Here is a 21,348-nt window from a genome sequence, read left to right on the forward strand (position 1 = left end):
AACAAACTTCTGACAGGAAGTTGCGCAATTTCTAAACTCCAGATTTAATGGCTGCTGCAGGTCAAAGTGCATTATGGGTTATGGTTATTTAAAGGTTATTCTAATGTTATTTAATTTTATTAAATGTTTTTGTTATTTAATGGTAATTTTAATATTATCTAATTTTGTTTTTTGTTTGTTTGTTATTTGATGGTAATTTTTCCAGCGATATCAAACTATACGGATTCACTTCTTACTAAAGTTTCTGTGAACATGAAGAAGAGCTTCACACAACTTATTGTGAGGTTTTCTTTATCAATAAGTATCACGACTAGTTTTTAAACTTTTTATTCAGTTTGTAAAAATAAACCAAAAAGAAGAAGAAACATTTTATTCTTCGAGATCGTTCATTGCATTTACTGACCGGAACACACGATTAACTTTTAAACATTTACACCCTGAAGACGAGTTAAACTCTAATTAAACGTATTTATTCTAATTGTGACAATTGAAAGTTTTTAATTCATGAACAAAAACCCCAAAAGAGGAAAAGATGCTCAGGCTGAAGCTCGTCGTTGTTTTTAAACTTCTTTCCAGAACCGACATGTCGTCGTCTGAAGAAGACGAATGTCAAACGTCTTTCATCTCATCCAGAAACACGACGACACAAAGACTAAAAACAAAAAATCACGTGCAGTTTATTTAATTTTTGAACATTAACATGTATTCTCTCTTAGGAGGAGGAGGAGGAGGAGGAGGATGGGGGGAGAAGGAGGAGGAGGAGCAGGAGGAGAGGAGGAGGAGGAGCAGGAGGATGGGGGGAGAAGGAGGAGGAGGAGGAGCCCATCAGTGTCCTTGTCGGCTCCTCTGGAGGAACTCGTTGTGGAGCTTCTTCTGAGCCTCGAACAGCTTCCGCAGCTTCTTGGCTTGACCTTTGCTCAGCTCCTTGCCCTCTGCGTCGTGGGTCGGGAAACCCTGTTTAACAACAACAACAACTTAATTCACGCCCAAAATCACTGGCAAACACCGGAAAGAAAATGCAGTAGTGTTCACTAGAGTTCAGTAGAGTTCAGTAGAGTTCAGTAGAGTTCAGTAGAGTTCAGTAGAGTTCAGTAGAGGACAGTAGAGTTCAGTAGAGTTCAGTAGAGGTTCTACTAGACTAGAGTAGTAGATACTAGTTTACCGTGTCGTCGTATTTGGAGTATTTATCGGTGCCTGAGCGAAACATCTCCCCTGGAGGAAGCTTCATCTTCTCCAGCTTGGCCATCTGAAACAGAGGAAGAGACAGAACTCCTGAAGAGAAGAGGAAGAGAGAGAACTCCTGTAGAGAGAGAGAGAGAGACCTCCTGTAGAGAAGAGGAAGAGAGAGAACTCCTGAAGAGAAGAGGAAGAGAGAGAACTCCTGTAGAGAAGAGGAAGAGAGAGAACTCCTGGAGAGAAGAGGAAGAGAGAGAACTCCTGTAGAGAAGAGGAAGAGAGAGAACTCCTGAGAGAAGAGGAAGAGAGAGAACTCCTGTAGAGAGAGAGAGAGAGAACTCCTGTAGAGAGAGAGAACTCCTGTAGAGAGAGAGAGAGAGAGAGAGAGAGAGAACTCCTGTAGAGAAGAGGAAGAGAGAGAACTCCTGAAGAGAAGAGGAAGAGAGAGAGAGAGAGAGAACTCCTGTAGAGAGAGAGAACTCCTGAGAGAAGAGGAAGAGAGAGAACTCCTGTAGAGAAGAGGAAGAGAGAGAACTCCTGTAGAGAAGAGGAAGAGAGAGAACTCCTGTAGAGAAGAGAGAGAACTCCTGTAGAGAAGAGGAAGAGAGAGAACTCCTGTAGAGAAGAGGAAGAGAGAGAACTCCTGAGAGAAGAGGAAGAGAGAGAACTCCTGTAGAGAAGAGGAAGAGAGAGAACTCCTGTAGAGAAGAGGAAGAGAGAGAACTCCTGTAGAGAGGAGGAACCAGACCCTGACCTCTTGCTCCTGCTTCTTCCTGGCGGCTTCCTCCTTCTTCCTCTTCTTCTCAGCCTCCATCTGTGATGAAGAACAAATCCAGAATATCAACACATATATTTATGTTTGTTGAACATCACATTTACATGTTTTAATGAACTTAGTCGTATCATTATTTTAGTTCCATCATTTGAGACGCACTAAACTTTTATACTTGCGATTTTTTATTTATGTATGTATATATATATATAAAATAAGTATGTATAAATAAAAATAAATTATTTTGTAAATAAATAAATATATATTCTATATATATACATATATACATACACATATATATTTTTGTATGTATAATTGTGACATAAATGAATAAAAATATGTTTTCATATATATATATTTAAATACAATTATATATTTTTTGTATGTATATTGTAGCAGGCCTGACCCCGCCACCCGTGGGCTTCCCCCACCAGCACCAAGGATCCGCCAGACACAGAGAGGTTTTGCTCGAAGACATGCTTTTATTCTCGAAACACACACCGAGCAGACCGCCAAACATGCGCCTCTGCTCACCCTCCTCCTCCACTCTCAAGTGGGAGCTTTTATAAGGGTGGCCTCAGCTGCTGACTGATTGCCAATCACCAGCAGCCGAGGCCAAATCAGACACAGCTGTCACATATATATATATATATATATATATAAATAAAATTATACATATTTTCATGTTAAAAATAAATAATAATAAATAAATAAATATATATATATTTATATCTATATTTCTTTTTGAAACAATTATTTTCACAGAGAAAGCAAATATTACGCAACAAAAGAAGCCACCGTTCGGTCTATTGTTCTGGATCAACGCCTTCTGCCCTTTCAAAATAAAAGCCCTGAACACTGAGGGAACTCACTCGAAGCTTTTTACGAAAAGGAAACTCAATAAAAGAGCTTACAATATTTCACCGACTTACCCACAATGCTTTGTGTTTTATAGTTCCAGTTTTACAGGAAACCCTGAGTTTGTAGTACTCATGTCATCATGGAGTAATTAATTATAATCATGTATTATGAAATGCGTGGCTCCTCCCTCACCTGCTTCTTCTCCTCCTTCTCCTTCAACAATGTCTCCTTGTCCACCAGCTTCACCACGGTGGGCAGACCTGAGAACAGTTCTTCATCTTCAGAGGAGTTCGTCATATAATAACCATCAGACCTGAGAACAGTTCTTCATCTTCAGAGGAGCTCGTCATATAATAACCATCAGACCTGAGAACAGTTCTTCATCTTCAGAGGAGCTCGTCATATAATAACCATCAGATCTGAGAACAGTTCTTCATCTCTAGAGGAGCACGTCATATGATAACCATCAGACCTGAGAACAGTTCTTCATCTTCAGAGGAGCTCGTCATATAATAACCATCAGACCTGAGAACAGTTCTTCATCTTCAGAGGAGCTCGTCATATAATAACCATCAGACCTGAGAACAGTTCTTCATCTCTAGAGGAGCTCATCATATGATAACCATCAGACCTGAGAACAGTTCTTCATCTCTAGAGGAGCTCGTCATATGATAACCATCAGACCTGAGAACAGTTCTTCATCTTCAGAGCTCGTCATATGATAACCATCAGACCTGAGAACAGTTCTTCATCTCTAGAGGAGCTCATCATATGATAACCATCAGACCTGAGAACAGTTCTTCATCTTCAGAGAGCTCGTCATATGATAACCATCAGACCTGAGAACAGTTCTTCATCTTCAGAGAGCTCGTCATATAATAACCATCAGACCTGAGAACAGTTCTTCATCTCTAGAGGAGCTCATCATATGATAACCATCAGACCTGAGAACAGTTCTTCATCTCTAGAGGAGCTCATCATATGATAACCATCAGACCTGAGAACAGTTCTTCATCTCTAGAGGAGCTCATCATATGATAACCATCAGACCTGAGAACAGTTCTTCATCTTCAGAGCTCGTCATATAATAACCATCAGACCTGAGAACAGTTCTTCATCTCTAGAGGAGCTCGTCATATAATAACCATCAGACCTGAGAACAGTTCTTCATCTCTAGAGGAGCTCATCATATAATAACCATCAGACCTGAGAACAGTTGTACCTTCGTGGTCCTCCAGCCGGACGCCGAGCTCCGGTAACGTGTCGTCACGGACGACGTCGCACAGCTGCAGCAACTCCGTCACTACAGCACATCAAATAAAATGTATTATAATAAGTTAAATAAAATAAATAAGGAAAACATTTTCTTTTAGAACAGTTAATTCAATAAAATAAAACACATTTAATTAAAGTAAAGTTATATTAAGTAACATTTAATTTAAGGAACTTTAACAACAATTTAATTTAATAAAATACATTTAAATAAACTACAAAGTTAAAAAGTTAAATTAAAGGATGTTTAAATACATTTAAATGAAAGTTTAAAAAAACTTGTAAATGTTTTTAAAGAAATAAATGTAATTAAAGTCAAATTAAATAAAGTCAAATTTAATTTAATTTAACAACGATTTAATTAAATTTAATAAAATACATTTAACCCTTGTGTTGCCTTCGGGTCATTTTGACCCGATTTAATATTTAACCCTCCTGTCGCCTTCGGGTCAATTTGACCCGATTCAATGTTTAATGTCGGTGTTCTTTCGGGAGTCAACAAACAAACATAAAGTACCTCACACTTAAATTTGGAAAACAATATTAATTCTAATAATTGAACAGTGAAACATTGAATCGGGTCATATTGACCCGAAGGCGACAGGAGGGTGAAACATTGAATCGGGTCAAATTGACCCGAAGGCAACACAAGGGTTAAAGAAACTATAAATGATGTTGAATTAAAGAAAATTTAATGAAAAGATTTAAATAAAGTAAAGTCAAATGTAACGAAATAAAATAAAAGTCAATGTAACGTAATAAAATCAAGTAAATAAAAATAAAAATAAAAGAATTAGAACTAAGATATGAGAAATAAACATGACATTAATAACACAGCGCTCACCTTTCTGCTCGCGGGCGATCTTCCGGACGCCTTCTCTGAAGTTGGACAGCACGCTGAGGTATGGCATCACGGTGCTCTCCAGCTGGACCACACAACAACAACAACAACAACAAACACACACACACAACACTTTACTGGGCAGCTTGATGTTGTAACGTTAGGAGATCAGAGCTACATTTCAAAATATAACTTCCTGTCGATATTAAGTCATTTAAACTATTTCTATCCATTCAGAATATTTTATTTTTGACAAATATATTCTAGAAGTCACTCAGTCGTATAAATGACAAGATAATATAAATATTATATGAAAACAAGTGCTATAAGACAACAGGTGGACATGACTTTGAGAAGAGAAACACTTCAGATTCAGACTTCAGACTCATTTGAATCTTAATCCATTGAACTCACGTCAGCGCTCTGGCTCCGCCCCCCCATGGGGAACCCGATGGGCTCCGATCCCTCGATGGCCCCAAACACCTGAGACAGAGAGAGAGAGACGCCTCGTTTCAGCTCATTAACGAAATACATCAAAGTATCAACAAAAGAGCATTAAAAACAAACAATAAGTCACAATAATCAGATGTGTAAATGTGTAAACTACATTACCCAGAAGGCATAGCACCACCACAGGTTGGTTTAGATGTGAACTCTACATTAAATCAGTCAAAACACGTTTAGGATACTTTCTGGAACAAAAATAACTTCTGATTTAAGTGTCAAGCTCACACTGCTGCCCCCTAGTGGAGAGTTTCAGAACTACACACAGGAGGAAACGAGAAAGTAATAAACTCTTAAGTTATGATATGTTACACTTTATCTCTCCCACACACACACAGACACACAGACACACACACACACAGACACACACACGGACACACACACACACAGACACACACACACACACACAGACACACACACACAGACACACACACACACAGACACACACACACACAGACACACACAGACACACACACAGACACACACACACACAGACACACACACACAGACACACACACAGATACACACACACACACACACACACAGACACACACACACAGACACACACACAGACACACACACACACACAGACACACACACACACACACACACACATACACACAGACACACACACACACACACACACACACACAGACACACACACACACACACACACACACACACACACACACAGACACACACACATACACACACACACACACACAGACACACACACACACACACACACACAGACACACACACACACACAGATACACAGACACACACACACACAGACACATACACACACACACACAGACACACACACACAGACACACAGACACACACACACACACACACACACACACACACACACACACAGACACACACACACACACACACACACACACACGCACACACACACACACACACACACACACACACACACACACACAGATACACACACACACACACACACGCACACACACGCACACACACACACCTTCAGCATGCCCGTGAGGTACAGGGCGATGCTCTCCAGCAGCATGCGGTTGGGCTTCAGCTTGGCGCCCTTCCTGTTGGCGATGTATCCGTTGCTATGGCCGACCAGCACGCGCATCTCCTCCACGGCGCCGCGCGTGTCCACGTTGTCGCACAGCGCCGCGTGCACGCCGCACTTCCTGTCGTAGAAACTGGACGACACGGGGAAGAGAAACGCTGGTTTATCAAAAGACCCTCAGACGGTTGTGTGTGTGTGTCTATAAGTGTCTCTGTGTGTGTCTATGTATGTGTGTGTCTATGTGTGTGTCTTTGTCTCTGTCTGTGTGTGTGTGTGTGTGTGTGTGTGTGTACCTGTTGTTGAGCTCCGTCTCGGCCGCCTCCCACTTCTCAAACTGGCCTGTGATGTCACAGGGAGCTCTCATGATGTCCTTCACGTTCAGGAAGAACTCCTGAGGAACAAGCAGAGGATCCGTAACCATGGAGACCCAGACTGAAGCTCCGTAACCATGGAGACCCAGACTGAAGCTCCGTAACCATGGAGACCCAGACTGAAGCTCCGTAACCATGGAGACTCAGACTGAAGCTCCGTAACCATGGAGACTCAGACTGAAGCTCCGTAACCATGGAGACCCAGACTGAAGCTCCGTAACCATGGAGACTCAGACTGAAGCTCCGTAACCATGGAGACTCAGACTGAAGTTCCGTAACCATGGAGACCCAGACTGAAGCTCCGTAACCATGGAGACTCAGACTGAAGCTCCGTAACCATGGAGACCCAGACTGAAGCTCCGTAACCATGGAGACACTCTTCTTCTCTGGACTCACGTTCAGGAGCTTCTCCACCTGGACGGCCGACTCCATCGTGTTGGAGGAGTAGTCCAGCGTGTCCTTCCACGAGTGCATCAGGAACGCCAGGCGCAGCTGGCGAGCTGCAGGAGGAGACGCAACATCTCTTAAAGAGACAGTACAGTTAAAGAGACAGCATGGCTTAAAGGGACAGTACGGCTTAAAGAGACAGCACGGTTTAAAGAGATAGTTCGGCTTAAAGGGACAGTACGGTTAAAGAGACAGCACGGCTTAAAGAGACAGCACGGCTTAAAGAGACAGTACGGCTTAAAGAGACAGCACGGCTTAAAGGGACAGTATGGCTTAAAGGGACAGTACGGTTAAAGAGACAGCACGGCTTAAAGGGACAGTACGGTTAAAGAGACAGCACGGCTTAAAAGGACAGTATGGCTTAAAAGGACAGCACGGCTTAAAGGGACAGTACGGCTTAAAGGGAGAGAATATATAGCGTTCATTTAAAGTGGTATCGATTATTTTATTGTCACTTTGCTCCATCCACTGCAGTGAACCTCTAACTGTGAAGAAGAAGCTCACTTCTTATCATCTGTACTGTCCCTTTAAGAGGAGTGCAACACCACCCTTTACAAGTTCAGCTACCTGTGTTCTTCGCCAAGACATCTTTAATGGTGATGAAGTTCTTCAGAGATTTGGACATCTTGCAGCCGGCGATCGTCAGGTGCCCGGTGTGCAGGAAGTAGCGGACCCAGGAGTCGTTCTGGAAGAACGCCTGAGAGGAAACCACCACGTCAAACTGACTCTTTTACTTTCTCTCTGCCGGGAAACGGCTTTTTAAAAGACTTCAGAGCACAAAATGAAAAAAATAACATTCAAACAACTCAACAGCAAACTTGTCTTTCTAGAACTCTCATCTCTTAAAGGGACAGTACGACATTTAAAGAAATACACTGGAAGCTTTCCTGAGTCGGAGGAGGAGATTATCTGGCAAACGGGATACAGTTTCCAGTGTTTGTGCTAAGCTACGTTAGCGGCCGACAGCTTCAGTAGCTTCTTGTTGAACTATTCCTTTAAATCAAAGTCTAAAAAGTGGTCCATGGTCATGTTTTCTGGATATTATTGATGTTGAGTTATTTAAAATACATCCAGTGCCATGAAAGTGGAGGAAAAATGTGCATGTTTAATACATTTGGTGGTCACCGGCCCTTTAAGAGTCCATTAATCAGGACCATTAAAGCTGCATTAGTCTCCGTACCTCGGACTGAGCCAACTCGTTGTCGTGATGAGGGAACCGGAGGTCAAACCCCCCGCCGTGGATGTCCATGGACTCCCCCAGGACGGAGCCGGCCATCGCCGAGCACTCGATGTGCCACCCGGGCCGCCCCTGAGACACACCAGCACACCGTTCAGGCGAGGGACACACGCCACGAGGGACGCCACGAGGGACGCCACGAGGGACGCCACTAGGGACGCCACGAGGGACGCCACGAGGGACGCCACGAGGGACGCCACGAGGGACGCCACGAGGGACGCCACGAGGGACGCCACGAGGGACGCCACGAGGGACGCCACGAGGGACGCCACTAGGGACGCCACGAGGGACGCCACGAGGGACGCCACGAGGGACGCCACGAGGGACGCCACGAGGGACGCCGTGAGGGACGCCGTGAGGGACGCCGTGAGGGACGCACGCCGCGCTCTGCACCGCCGCCCACCTTCCCCCAGGGGGAGTCCCACGAGGGCTCTCCGGGCTTGGAGGCTTTCCACAGGGCGAAGTCGTTGGGGGACTTCTTCTCACTCAGCCGGTCCGCGGAGATGCTCAGGTCACCTGGGGGGGGGGGGGGGGAGGTGGGGCTTATCAAACAAGGAAGAGGCGGGGCTTATCAGACAAGGAGGCGCTGGAGGGTCCTGTCTCCGTACCTTCCCCCTCCTGCAGGGCGCTCTGGTCTCCCACCGCCTCCGGCACCAGCTTTCCGTACGAGTGCTGCGGGTCGGTGTCGAACTTCAGGGTGTTGAAGTACACGGAGCCGTTGGACTCGTAGCTGAGAACGAGGTAAACAAATCGATCACAACGACTCCCGATCAATAAATACCCGATCGGCTCCGAGAGCGAGATCCTCACCCGAAGCCGTTGGACACGACCCGACTCACGAACTCCACGATCTCCGGCACGTATTCGCTGACTCGGGTCAGAACGTCAGGGGGAAGAACCTAGAGGTCACAGAGACACAACAACAACACAACACAAGCGTCACAATGTATCTAAAATATCCTCTTTAAGCTTTAAGCCTGAAGAGGAGCAGAGAGATATAAACATAATTATATGTATATTAAAAGGATATTTGTTTGTTTAAGTAAACATTTTCACATTCTTAGTGCATATTTTTATTTGAGCGTAAATTTATGAAAGTAAATAATATAATAATCTGATCTAAATGTTTTTCAGGTGGATAAACTAAAGTTGGACTTGTGATGAACTTTAAGATATTTTTTATTTACCTGAGAAAACAGGAAGAAAAAAGTTGTCGGGTGAAATATAAAAACATTGTCAGGATTATTTTATATTTGTTGTTGTAATTCTCATTTCGGCCACACAAGGCAGAAGTGCTGGTGAGTTTATATTATCTAAATATTTTTAAATGTATGTATTTTATATATATATATTAGGGCTGTCAATCGATTAAAAAAAATTAACTAATTAATCGCACATTTTGAAATTGCGATTAATCGCAATTAAAAGTTAAAAGTTAAAAGTTCATTCTTTTTAAAGACCAAACTTCACACAGAGCTGTGTTTTCAAAGAGGCTCCTACATATACAGTGCCAGCGAGGTATTTAATATCGTGGATGATAAATTGTTTCTTCAGTGAAACATCAGATTAGTAAAAAAAAAGAAGTATATTGAGACCCCATTGGTCCTGTCATCTTTACCACTGAACAGCAGAACCAGTGGCCTTGGGAACTGACTGACATTCACATATGTCACGTTCACCCTCTGGAGGCTGGGGGCATTTTATACATTTTACACAAAAAATTAAATTCACCGTTTAAAGTCTTTTGCATGTGACACACCCCCACGTGTTATACATCAAACATTCCAGAACAATCTCAGCTCTGAAATGAGCCTCATTGTCCTCGCACGTGTTCTCTGGTTCTCTGACTGACAGGCTGCTAAATGAGCCTTACCTGTGAGGTGGGAGGTCCTTTGTGATTTACTGAGTGTTCATTGGTTTTTTTTCCCCCCGAAATGTTGACAGACAAACGGATTGACCAATCACGGTGAAGGTTTCGTGTGTCGAGTTCTTTCCGCGCCGCGTCACTCGACACGTCGCCCCTCCGTTCCTCTGTGTATCAGAGGGGGAGACGGGAGGAAGGAGGAGCAGGAGGAAACCCGACTGATTCATCCACGAGTTTAAACTGATTTCTGCTCCTTATTTTCGCGGAGAAATGATTGTTTTAAAAACGGAAACAGTGTCAAACCGTACTGCCGCGGTAAAAAATAAATTAAAAAAAATAAAAATTAAAAACTTGCGTTAATTGCGTTAAAATATTTTAGTGCGTTAACGCGGCCAAATTAATCGCATAGATTAACGCGTTAACGCTGACAGCCCTAATATATATATATATATATATAATTTTGTATTTAATTATATATCTATAATTTAAAAATATATATATACTGTGTATTTGGAGAACATTGGAGTGCATTAAAACTCACCTGGAACATTAAAGCTTCATATCAAAAGGTGTTAGAGGACTTCAGCCTCTTGTGGCCAAAATGAGAATTACACTAACTAACCCTTCACATTAACTTAACATGTTGTTTCTGATCAAAAAGAAGATGGAACGTGTGTCTGTGCATGAACTAGAACACGGTGCTCTCGCTCTTCTTCTTGGGACTGGACTCACGTTCAGGGCCTCCATGTCTTTGTGGAACTCTCCCTCCCAGAAACTGGGCAGGACGGAGAAGATGGAGTTCTCCGTCACCTGACTCCCAAACTGCTGGTCCAGCCAATCAGAGAGCAGGTCCTTAGAGTTCTCCAGCAGCAGCTGGTGGGAGAGGAGGAGTTACAGCACCTCCTCTACTAATGAAGAGGAGTTACAGCACCTCCTCTACTAATGAGGAGGAGTTACAGCACCTCCTCTACTAATGAAGAGGAGTTACAGGACCTCCTCTACTAATGAGGAGGAGTTACAGCACCTCCTCTACTAATGAAGAGGAGTTACAGCACCTCCTCTACTAATGAAGAGGAGTTACAGCACCTCCTCTACTAATGAGGAGGAGTTACAGCACCTCCTCTACTCATGAGGAGGAGTTACAGCACCTCCTCTACTCATGAGGAGGAGTTCCTCTACTAATGAGGAGTTACAGCACCTCCTCTACTAATGAGGAGGAGTTACAGCACCTCCTCTACTAATGAAGAGGAGTTACAGCACCTCCTCTACTAATGAAGAGGAGTTACAGCACCTCCTCTACTAATGAGGAGGAGTTACAGGACCTCCTCTACTAATGAGGAGTTACAGCACCTCCTCTACTAATGAGGAGGAGTTACAGCACCTCCTCTACTAATGAAGAGGAGTTACAGCACCTCCTCTACTAATGAGGAGGAGTTACAGCACCTCCTCTACTAATGAAGAGGAGTTACAGCACCTCCTCTACTAATGAGGAGGAGTTACAGCACCTCCTCTACTAATGAAGAGGAGTTACAGGACCTCCTCTACAAATGAGGAGTTACAGGACCTCCTCTACTAATGAGGAGGAGTTACAGCACCTCCTCTACTAATGAAGAGGAGTTACAGGACCTCCTCTACTAATGAGGAGGAGTTACAGGACCTCCTCTACTAATGAGGAGGAGTTACAGCACCTCCTCTACTAATGAAGAGGAGTTACAGCACCTCCTCTACTAATGAGGAGGAGTTACAGCACCTCCTCTACTAATGAAGAGGAGTTACAGCACCTCCTCTACTAATGAGGAGGAGTTACAGCACCTCCTCTACTAATGAGGAGTTACAGCACCTCCTCTACTAATGAAGAGGAGTTACAGGACCTCCTCTACTAATGAAGAGGAGTTACAGGACCTCCTCTACTAATGAGGAGGAGTTACAGGACCTCCTCTACTAATGAGGAGGAGTTACAGGACCTCCTCTACTAATGAGGAGGAGTTACAGGACCTCCTCTACTAATGAGGAGGAGTTACAGCACCTCCTCTACTAATGAGGAGTTACAGCACCTCCTCTACTAATGAGGAGGAGTTACAGCACCTCCTCTACTAATGAAGAGGAGTTACAGCACCTCCTCTACTAATGAAGAGGAGTTACAGGACCTCCTCTACTAATGAGGAGGAGTTACAGCACCTCCTCTACTAATGAAGAGGAGTTCCAGGACCTCCTCTACTAATGAGGAGGAGTTCCAGGACCTCCTCTACTAATGAGGAGGAGTTCCAGGACCTCCTCTACTAATGAGGAGGAGTTCCAGGACCTCCTCTACTAATGAGGAGGAGTTACAGCACCTCCTCTACTAATGAGGAGGAGTTACAGCACCTCCTCTACTAATGAAGAGGAGTTACAGCACCTCCTCTACTAATGAGGAGGAGTTACAGCACCTCCTCCACTAATGAGGAGGAGTTACAGGACCTCCTCTACTAATGAAGAGGAGTTACAGGACCTCCTCTACTAATGAAGAGGAGTTACAGCACCTCCTCTACTAATGAGGAGGAGTTACAGCACCTCCTCTACTAATGAGGAGGAGTTACAGCACCTCCTCTACTAATGAGGAGGAGTTACAGCACCTCTACTAATGAGGAGGAGTTACAGCACCTCCTCTACTAATGAGGAGGAGTTACAGGACCTCCTCTACTAATGAGGAGGAGTTACAGGACCTCCTCTACTAATGAAGAGGAGTTACAGGACCTCCTCTACTAATGAGGAGGAGTTACAGGACCTCCTCTACTAATGTGGAGGAGTTACAGGACCTCCTCTACTAATGTGGAGGAGTTACAGCACCTCCTCTACTAATGAGGAGGAGTTACAGGACCTCCTCTACTAATGAGGAGTTACAGCACCTCCTCTACTAATGAGGAGGAGTTACAGCACCTCCTCTACTAATGTGGAGGAGTTACAGCACCTCCTCTACTAATGAAGAGGAGTTACAGGACCTCCTCTACTAATGAGGAGGAGTTACAGCACCTCCTCTACTAATGAAGAGGAGTTCCAGGACCTCCTCTACTAATGAGGAGGAGTTACAGGACCTCCTCTACTAATGAGGAGGAGTTACAGCACCTCCTCTACTAATGAGGAGGAGTTACAGCACCTCCTCTACTAATGAGGAGGAGTTACAGGACCTCCTCTACTAATGAAGAGGAGTTACAGGACCTCCTCTACTAATGAAGAGGAGTTACAGCACCTCCTCTACTAATGAAGAGGAGTTACAGCACCTCCTCTACTAATGAAGAGGAGTTACAGGACCTCCTCTACTAATGAGGAGGAGTTACAGCACCTCCTCTACTAATGAGGAGGAGTTACAGCACCTCCTCTACTAATGAAAGGAGGAGTTACAGCACCTCCTCTACTAATGAAGAGGAGTTACAGCACCTCCTCTACTAATGAGGAGTTACAGCACCTCCTCTACTAATGAAGAGGAGTTACAGCACCTCCTCTACTCATGAGGAGGAGTTACAGCACCTCCTCTACTAATGAAGAGGAGTTACAGCACCTCCTCTACTCATGAGGAGGAGTTACAGCACCTCCTCTACTAATGAAGAGGAGTTACAGCACCTCCTCTACTAATGAAGAGGAGTTACAGCACCTCCTCTACTAATGAGGAGGAGTTACGGCACCTGGTCACATGACCCGTCTCGTGACCCGTCTCACCTGGGCCAGAGGCTGCAGGACCTCAGCCACTTTGCCTCTTGTGACCGCCTGCAGGGCGCGGCCTGGAAGGGCTGGAGGAGAACGCAGTGAGTCTCCTCCTCAGGGCCGTGCTCACTCTTTGTTACTCACAGAGTCTCACCTCCCGGGCGCTCAGGACGTCCTGCAGGATCTGCTCAGCGTCCGGCTGCTTCTCCTGGTACTGGTCCAGGAGGTGGTTCTGTCGGGCCCGCCTGATGATCTGAGTGGAACAACGGGTGAGATTAATAAATAATAATAAATAAAAGAGACCGGAAACATAGCCGTTTCATGAAAATACAAACTTTCTTTGGTGAAGGCTTATATTATATAATATGTATATATATATACATATAATATGTATATATATATACACATACATATATATATATATATATATATATACATATAATATACAGGACTGTCTCAGAAAATTAGAATATTGTGATGAAGTTCTTTATTTTCTGTAATGCAATTCAAAAAACAAAAATGTCATGCATTCTGGATTCATTACAAATCAACTGAAATATTGCAAGCCTTTTATTCTTTTAATATTGCTGATTATGGCTTACAGCTTAAGAAAACTCAAATATCCTATCTCTAAATATTAGAATATCATGAAAAAGTATACTAGTAGGGTATTAAACAAATCACTTGAATTGTCTAATTAACTCGAAACACCTGCAAGGGTTTCCTGAGCCTTGACAAACACTCAGCTGTTATAAATCTTTTTTTTTTACTTGGTCTGAGGAAATATTAAAATTTTATGAGATAGGATTTTAGAGTTTTCTTAAGCTGTAAGCCATAATCAGCTATATTAAAAGAATAAAAGGCTTGCAATATTTCAGTTGATTTGTAATGAATCCAGAATGCATGACATTTTTGTTTTTTTAATTGCATTACAGAAAATAAAGAACTTTATCACAATATTCTAATTTTCTGAGACAGTCCTGTATATTACATGAAAATATATATATGAATATATATACACTACCGTTCAAAAGTTTGGGGTCATCCAGATAATGTCGTGTCTTCCATGAAAACTCACTTTTATTTATCAAATGAATTGAAAATTGAATAGAAAATATAGTCAAGACATTGACAAGGTTAGAAATATATATTTGAAGTATTAATTTTGTTCTTCAAACTTCAAGCTCAAAGGAAGGCCAGTTGTATAGCTTATATCACCAGCATAACTGTTTTCAGCTGTGCTAACATAATTGCACAAGGGTTTTCAAATCAGACATTAGTCTTCTAAGGCGATTAGCAAACACAATGTACGGCGGCGCGCACGGACGCAGCGGCCCCTCTCTGTCCTGACCATTTGGTGTTTTGTTCCGTTTCTAAATGTTTGTGCAAAAGTTCGTCCAAAAATTGTTCGTCTTCGCCTCGTCTGTCTACGTCGGAACCCAAATATAGTCGCCAGGTTCTGTTAACCATCGGCAGGACCAAACTCCACGGCACTCTGGACGCTGAACAAGCGGAAACACTCATGAGCACGGATTACTTACCGCCTCGACCACACCGACCACACGGACTCGACTGCCACTCCTCCCCAGAAAGGAGGCGCCAAGCGTTGTGAGAGGAAGCAGAAGAGGGTAGGCGGAGGAACCCGAGCTAGGCTAGCGGCTAGGCCAACTCGTCCAGCCATACCATCCATTATCATGGCTAATATGCGATCCTTGGACAATAAAATGGACCACATTAGACTGCTGCAGGACGGAGCAGCGAGGCGTGAGGAACTGCTGTGTGCTTATCTTCATGGAAACATGGCTAAACGACAACATCCCGACTCTGCTGTGAGACTGGAGGAGCTAACATGCTACCGGCGGACAGAGCCCTCGCTGATGGAGGAAAACTCGCGCGGCGGGTATGTGTTTACATCCGGGACGCATGGTGCGGGGCGCTGCCGTGGTATGTAGACACTGCTCACCACTGGCGGAGTTTATGATCGTGGTGCCGTCCTTTTTATCTGCCGAGGGAATTCACGGCGATTCTGCTAGTCGCTGTTTACATCCCCCGACCTCCAACAACAGTGATAGAAATGCGGCACTCGGTGAACTGTATCAGGCCATCAGCGAACAACAGACGGCTTCACCATCGTTGCTGGAGATTTCAACCATGCAAACCTTAAGACTGTCCTTCCCAAACTACACCAGCATGTTGATTTCCCTACAAGAGGAGACAACATTTTGGATCTGGTCTACACAACCCACAAAGGAGCGTACAAGGCCTCCCCTCCCCCACATAGGTCTCTCTGACCACATCACCGTCATGCTAATGCCAGCATACAGACCCAGAGTGAAAGCCTCCAGACCGGTTCTGAAGCAGGTACAGGTGTGGCCAGAGGGGGCCTCCTCGCTCTCAAGACTGCTTTGACTCAACAGACTGGGGAATGTTTAAACAGGCAGCCACATACAACGACCACACTGACATTGGGAGTACACAGACACTGTTACTTCTTACATTAGCAAGTGCATTGATGATGTGACCCATGTAAAGACCATCACCACTGGCTAACCAGAAGCCGTGGCTAACGGGAAGTCCATCGGCTGCTGAGGACTAGAAATAGGGTCTTCAGAGCTGGGGACAACGGACCTGAAAACAGCGAGCCAACCTGTCCCACCGCATCAGGAACGCAAAATATTCCTACACAAAAAGATAACCCGGCACTTTAAAGACAGCAGAGACACACGCAGCCTGTGGCGGGGCATTCAGACCATCACAGACTATAAACCCGCCACAGAACTGCGACAGCAACATCTCTCTGCTAAACAACCTCAACAGCTTCTTTGCCCGGTTTGAAGCACAGAACAGCACTCGTCCACACAAGACTCCGCCCCCTCCCCACGATCAGGTTCTGTGCCTGTCTGCTGCCAGCGTGAAGAGGACTCTCTCGTCCATCAACACCCACAAGGCAACAGGTCCAGACAACATCCCTGGTCGTGTGCTGAAGGACTGCGCAGAGGAGCTTAAGGACGTCTTCACGGATGTCTTTAATACTTCTCTGAGACAAGCTGTTGTCCCATCATGCTTCAAGGTAACCACCATCATACCTGTGCCAAAGAAATCCACTCCGTCCTGCTTCAACGACTATCGTCCAGTGGCACTGACCCCATAATCATGAAGTGCTTTGAGCGACTAGTCATGTCGCATATCAAATCCATTCTCCCCCACTCTGGACCCTTTCCAGTTTGCATACCGGGCCAAACGGTCCACGGAGGATGCAATCTGCTCTGCTCTCCACCCAGCCCTCACCCACCTGGACAAAAAAGACTCCTATGTAAGAATGCTGTTCATAGACTTTAGCTCAGCATTCAACACAATCATCCCACAACAACTCATCTGCAAACTTGACCAGCTGGGCCTCAACACCTCGCTGTGTAACTGGCTGCTGGACTTCCTGAGTGAGAGGCCACAAGCAGTACGTGTTGGCAACAACACCTCGAGCAGCATCACACTCAGCACAGGGGCCCCTCAGGGCTGTGTGCTCAGTCCCCTGCTCTTCACCTTGCTGACTCACGACTGCAAAACCAGCTACAGCACCAATCACATGGTCAAGTTTGCAGACGACACAACATTGATAGGTCTCATCACCAAGGATGACGAGACCCTCTACAGGAGGAGGTCAACCTTCTGACCACGTGGTGCGGAGCCAACAACCTCCTGCTCAACAACAGCAAGACCAAAGAGATCGTTGTTGACTTCCGGAAAGGCCACACCCATCACCCACCACTGACCATCAGCAGTGCGGACATTGAGCAGGTCAGCAGCACCAAATTCCTGGGGGTGGAAACCAGTGAGGACCTCTCGTGGACAGCCAACACTACATCGCTGGCAAAGAAAGCACAGAGGCGCCTCTACTTCCTCCGGAAACTGAGGAAAGCAGGGAGCCCCCCATCCATCATGTGCACCTTCTACCGCGGCACCATCGAGAGCATCCTGACCAACTGCATCACTGTGTGGGCGGAAGCTGCACAGACCACAGCAGGAACGCCCTGCAGCGCATAGTGAAGGCAGCTGGAAGGATCATGGGTGCCTCACTCCCCCCCCTCCCATCCCTGCAGGACATATACAACACCCGCCTCACCCGCAAAGCGACCTCGATTGTGAGTGACACCTGCTACCCTTCACACGGTCTCATCAGCCTCCTGCCCTCTGGGAGGAGGTACCTGAGCCTCCGGCTCACACCGCCAGGCTGTCCAACAGCTTCATCCACCAGGCGGTCAGGAAGCTGAACTCTCTCCCCATCCTCCCACTCCGTCCTCTCTCAGACTCACATGTCTGAATGCTGCTAACACAATTTATGTTGTCTATATGTTTACATGTTTCTTACTATTTTTGCACTTTATGTTGTCTATGCACTTTATGTTGTCTATATGTTCACAAGTTTTTTACTATTTTTGCACTCTATGTTGTCTATATGTTGCACAATTCACTTTATGTTGGACAGAAGAGAAACGCAATTTCGATCTTCTGTATGTTTGCACATATGGAAAATTGACAAATAAAACTGACTGACTTTGACTTGACCATTAGAACACTGGAGTGATCGTTGATGGAAATGGGCCTCTATACACCTCTGGAGATATGTCATTAGAAACCAGACGTTTCCACCTAGAATAGTCATTTACCACATTAACAATGTAGAGAGTGTATTTCTGATTGATGTTATCTTGAAAAAACAGTGCTTTTCTTTGAAAAATAAAGACATTTCTAAGTGACCCCAAACTTTTGAACGGTAGTGTATATATATTATATGCATATATATATAATATGAATATATATATATAATATATATATATTCTATGCATATATATATAATATGCATATATATATATAATATGAATATATATATATTCTATGCATATATATATAATATGAATATATAATATATACATATAATATTTGAGTTGATGAGCGATACTAAGTCCTGCAGCTCCGGGTCCTCACCTTGTCGTCGATGTCCGTGATGTTCATGCAGTAGAACACGTCGTACCTGAAGAAGTCCTTCAGGACCCGCCGCAGGATGTCAAAGGAGATGTAGGACCTGGGACCCAGGAACACTGAAGACTCTGTTTATTGTTTACTATATGTATACTCTGTTTATTGTTGACTATATTTATACTGTTTATTGTTTACTATATTTATAATCTGTTTATTGTTTACTATATTTATAATCTGTTTATTGTTTACTATATGGATACTGTTTACTATATTTATACTGTTTATTGTTTACTATATGTATACTGTTTCCTATATTTATACTGTTTATTGTTTACTATATGTATACTGTTTACTATATTTATACTCTGTTTATTGTTTACTATATGTATACTGTTTATTGTTTACTATATGTATACTGTTTCCTATATTTATACTGTTTATTGTTTACTATATGTATACTGTTTACTATATTTATACTCTGTTTATTGTTTACTATATTTATACTGTTTATTGTTTACTATATTTTTACTCTGTTTATTGTTTACTATATGTATACTGTTTATTGTTTACTATATTTATACTGTTTATTGTTTACTATATTTATAATCTGTTTATTGTTTACGATATTTAACCTCTATGTTCATTTTTTACTCCATGTATATGTTTGTTGTTTACTCCATGTATATGTTTGTTGTTTACTCCATGTATATGTTCATTGTTTACTCCATGTATATGTTTGTTGTTTACTCCATGTATATGTTCATTGTTTACTCCATGTTTATGTTTGTTGTTTACTCCATGTATATATTTGTTGTTTACTCCATGTATGTTTGTTGTTTACTCCATGTATGTTTATTGTTTACTCCATGTATACGTTTGTTGTTTACTCCATGTATATGTTCATTGTTTACTCCATGTATATGTTTGTTGTTTACCTCCATGTATATGTTTGTTGTTTACTCCATGTATATGTTTATTGTTTACTCCATGTTTATTGTTTACGCCATGTCCAGTAAACATCAACATGTGTACCTGGCGTGTCCCATGTGCGAGGCGTCGTACACCGTCGGCCCACAGCTGTACCATGTGACCCGGTTCCCCTTCTGGGGCACGAAGCGCTCCTGTAAACAAGTCAACAAGACAACAAAGTCAACAAGACAACAACTCAACAAGGACAACAAGGTCCTTTCCCCCCCCCCCCCTACCTTCGCCCTGGTCAGGCTGTTGTAGAGGTGGAGTTGGGGGACCTCGGTTCCCCCTGGAGGAGTCCATGGAGGTTGAACCCGTTTTCCTTTCACTGAAAGAAAGAAAAGAGAAAACTCTTCAGACAAGAAGCAACATTTTATTTTTATTTGTTACTTCCTGTCGTCACGAAGTTGTGAAACTTAAACAAACTTCCTCCAGTCGACTTCCAAGTGTTTTAAATTAAAACGTTCAAACAGATCAAAGTGTGAGAAACAGCCAGGAGGAGGAGGAGGAGGAGGAGGACCTCCAAACGCAGTCTGGATGAAGACGAGTCCCAGATCGGGTCTGTTATTATATATAATATATATTATTATATATAATATTAATATATATTATATATAATAAGGTATTAATACATTAGTCATGTAGTTATGATCAACACACATGATGTTAAATGTTTAACTTCTTTAGTGAAGAACAGGAGCTCAATAAGACTTCAAATAGATCACCTCAGAACACCGACACTGTTGTTTGTTTGTTTGTTTGTTTACATGTGTGCGCTGTGGTTCATTGTATGACGTGTGTCGCACTGTGCCTCTTCCTTCGTGTTGGTAGATAGTGTTGATGTTTCTTTGTCTCTCCATGACATCTTCATGACTCATGATGTAACAATCAACACCAGGAGAACAGAGACTGATACGAATGAACCCGCCGCTCCGAGCCTCTACTGCCGGTCCACCTGCCGGTCTACCCGCGGCTCCGAGCCGGTCCACCTGCCGGTCTACCCGCGGCTCCGCGCCGCGTTACCTGCGGGTAGACCGGAGCCTCTTACCCACCGGCCGGTGTTACCTTTAGCTAACACCGCTACCGACAACGCATCGCGTCGCGCCGCTCGCGGGTCTTAACGGATCCTACCGGGTCATACCGGGTCTCTCTGATGAGGCGGGGGGGGACACACACGTAAAGCTCTGTACCTGGCTCCGCTGAGGTCGACATGGCCAGCCTGGATGGTTCGGATGCTGCTGATGCAACAATAACGTGTAAGGAAGAAGAACCCGGTGAGAGGCGGAACCAAAGTGCTCCGACCTCAGAGCGCGGCCGGACGC

The 21,348-nt window shown here is 44.0% G+C and overlaps 1 protein-coding gene across 1 annotated transcript; it reads right to left on the reverse strand.

Annotated features, from left to right (window-relative positions):
• Positions 1-661: 661 nt before the first annotated feature.
• cars1 (cysteinyl-tRNA synthetase 1) lies at positions 662-21,342 on the reverse strand. Its single transcript, XM_056413277.1, is given in 22 exon segments — positions 662-954; positions 1,163-1,246; positions 1,931-1,990; positions 3,002-3,069; positions 4,032-4,112; positions 4,926-5,007; positions 5,337-5,405; positions 6,427-6,616; positions 6,777-6,874; positions 7,251-7,354; positions 7,869-7,998; positions 8,482-8,610; positions 8,942-9,054; positions 9,147-9,268; positions 9,349-9,437; positions 11,135-11,275; positions 14,096-14,149; positions 14,151-14,333; positions 19,064-19,160; positions 20,090-20,178; positions 20,263-20,354; positions 21,217-21,342. Coding segments are annotated over 22 exon segments (2,226 nt in total). The 5' UTR covers positions 21,239-21,342; the 3' UTR covers positions 662-825.
• Between the last annotated feature and the right edge of the window lie 6 nt (positions 21,343-21,348).

This window comes from Pseudoliparis swirei, chromosome 4 (genome assembly GCF_029220125.1).
Source record: "Pseudoliparis swirei isolate HS2019 ecotype Mariana Trench chromosome 4, NWPU_hadal_v1, whole genome shotgun sequence".
Taxonomy (NCBI): domain Eukaryota; kingdom Metazoa; phylum Chordata; class Actinopteri; order Perciformes; family Liparidae; genus Pseudoliparis; species Pseudoliparis swirei.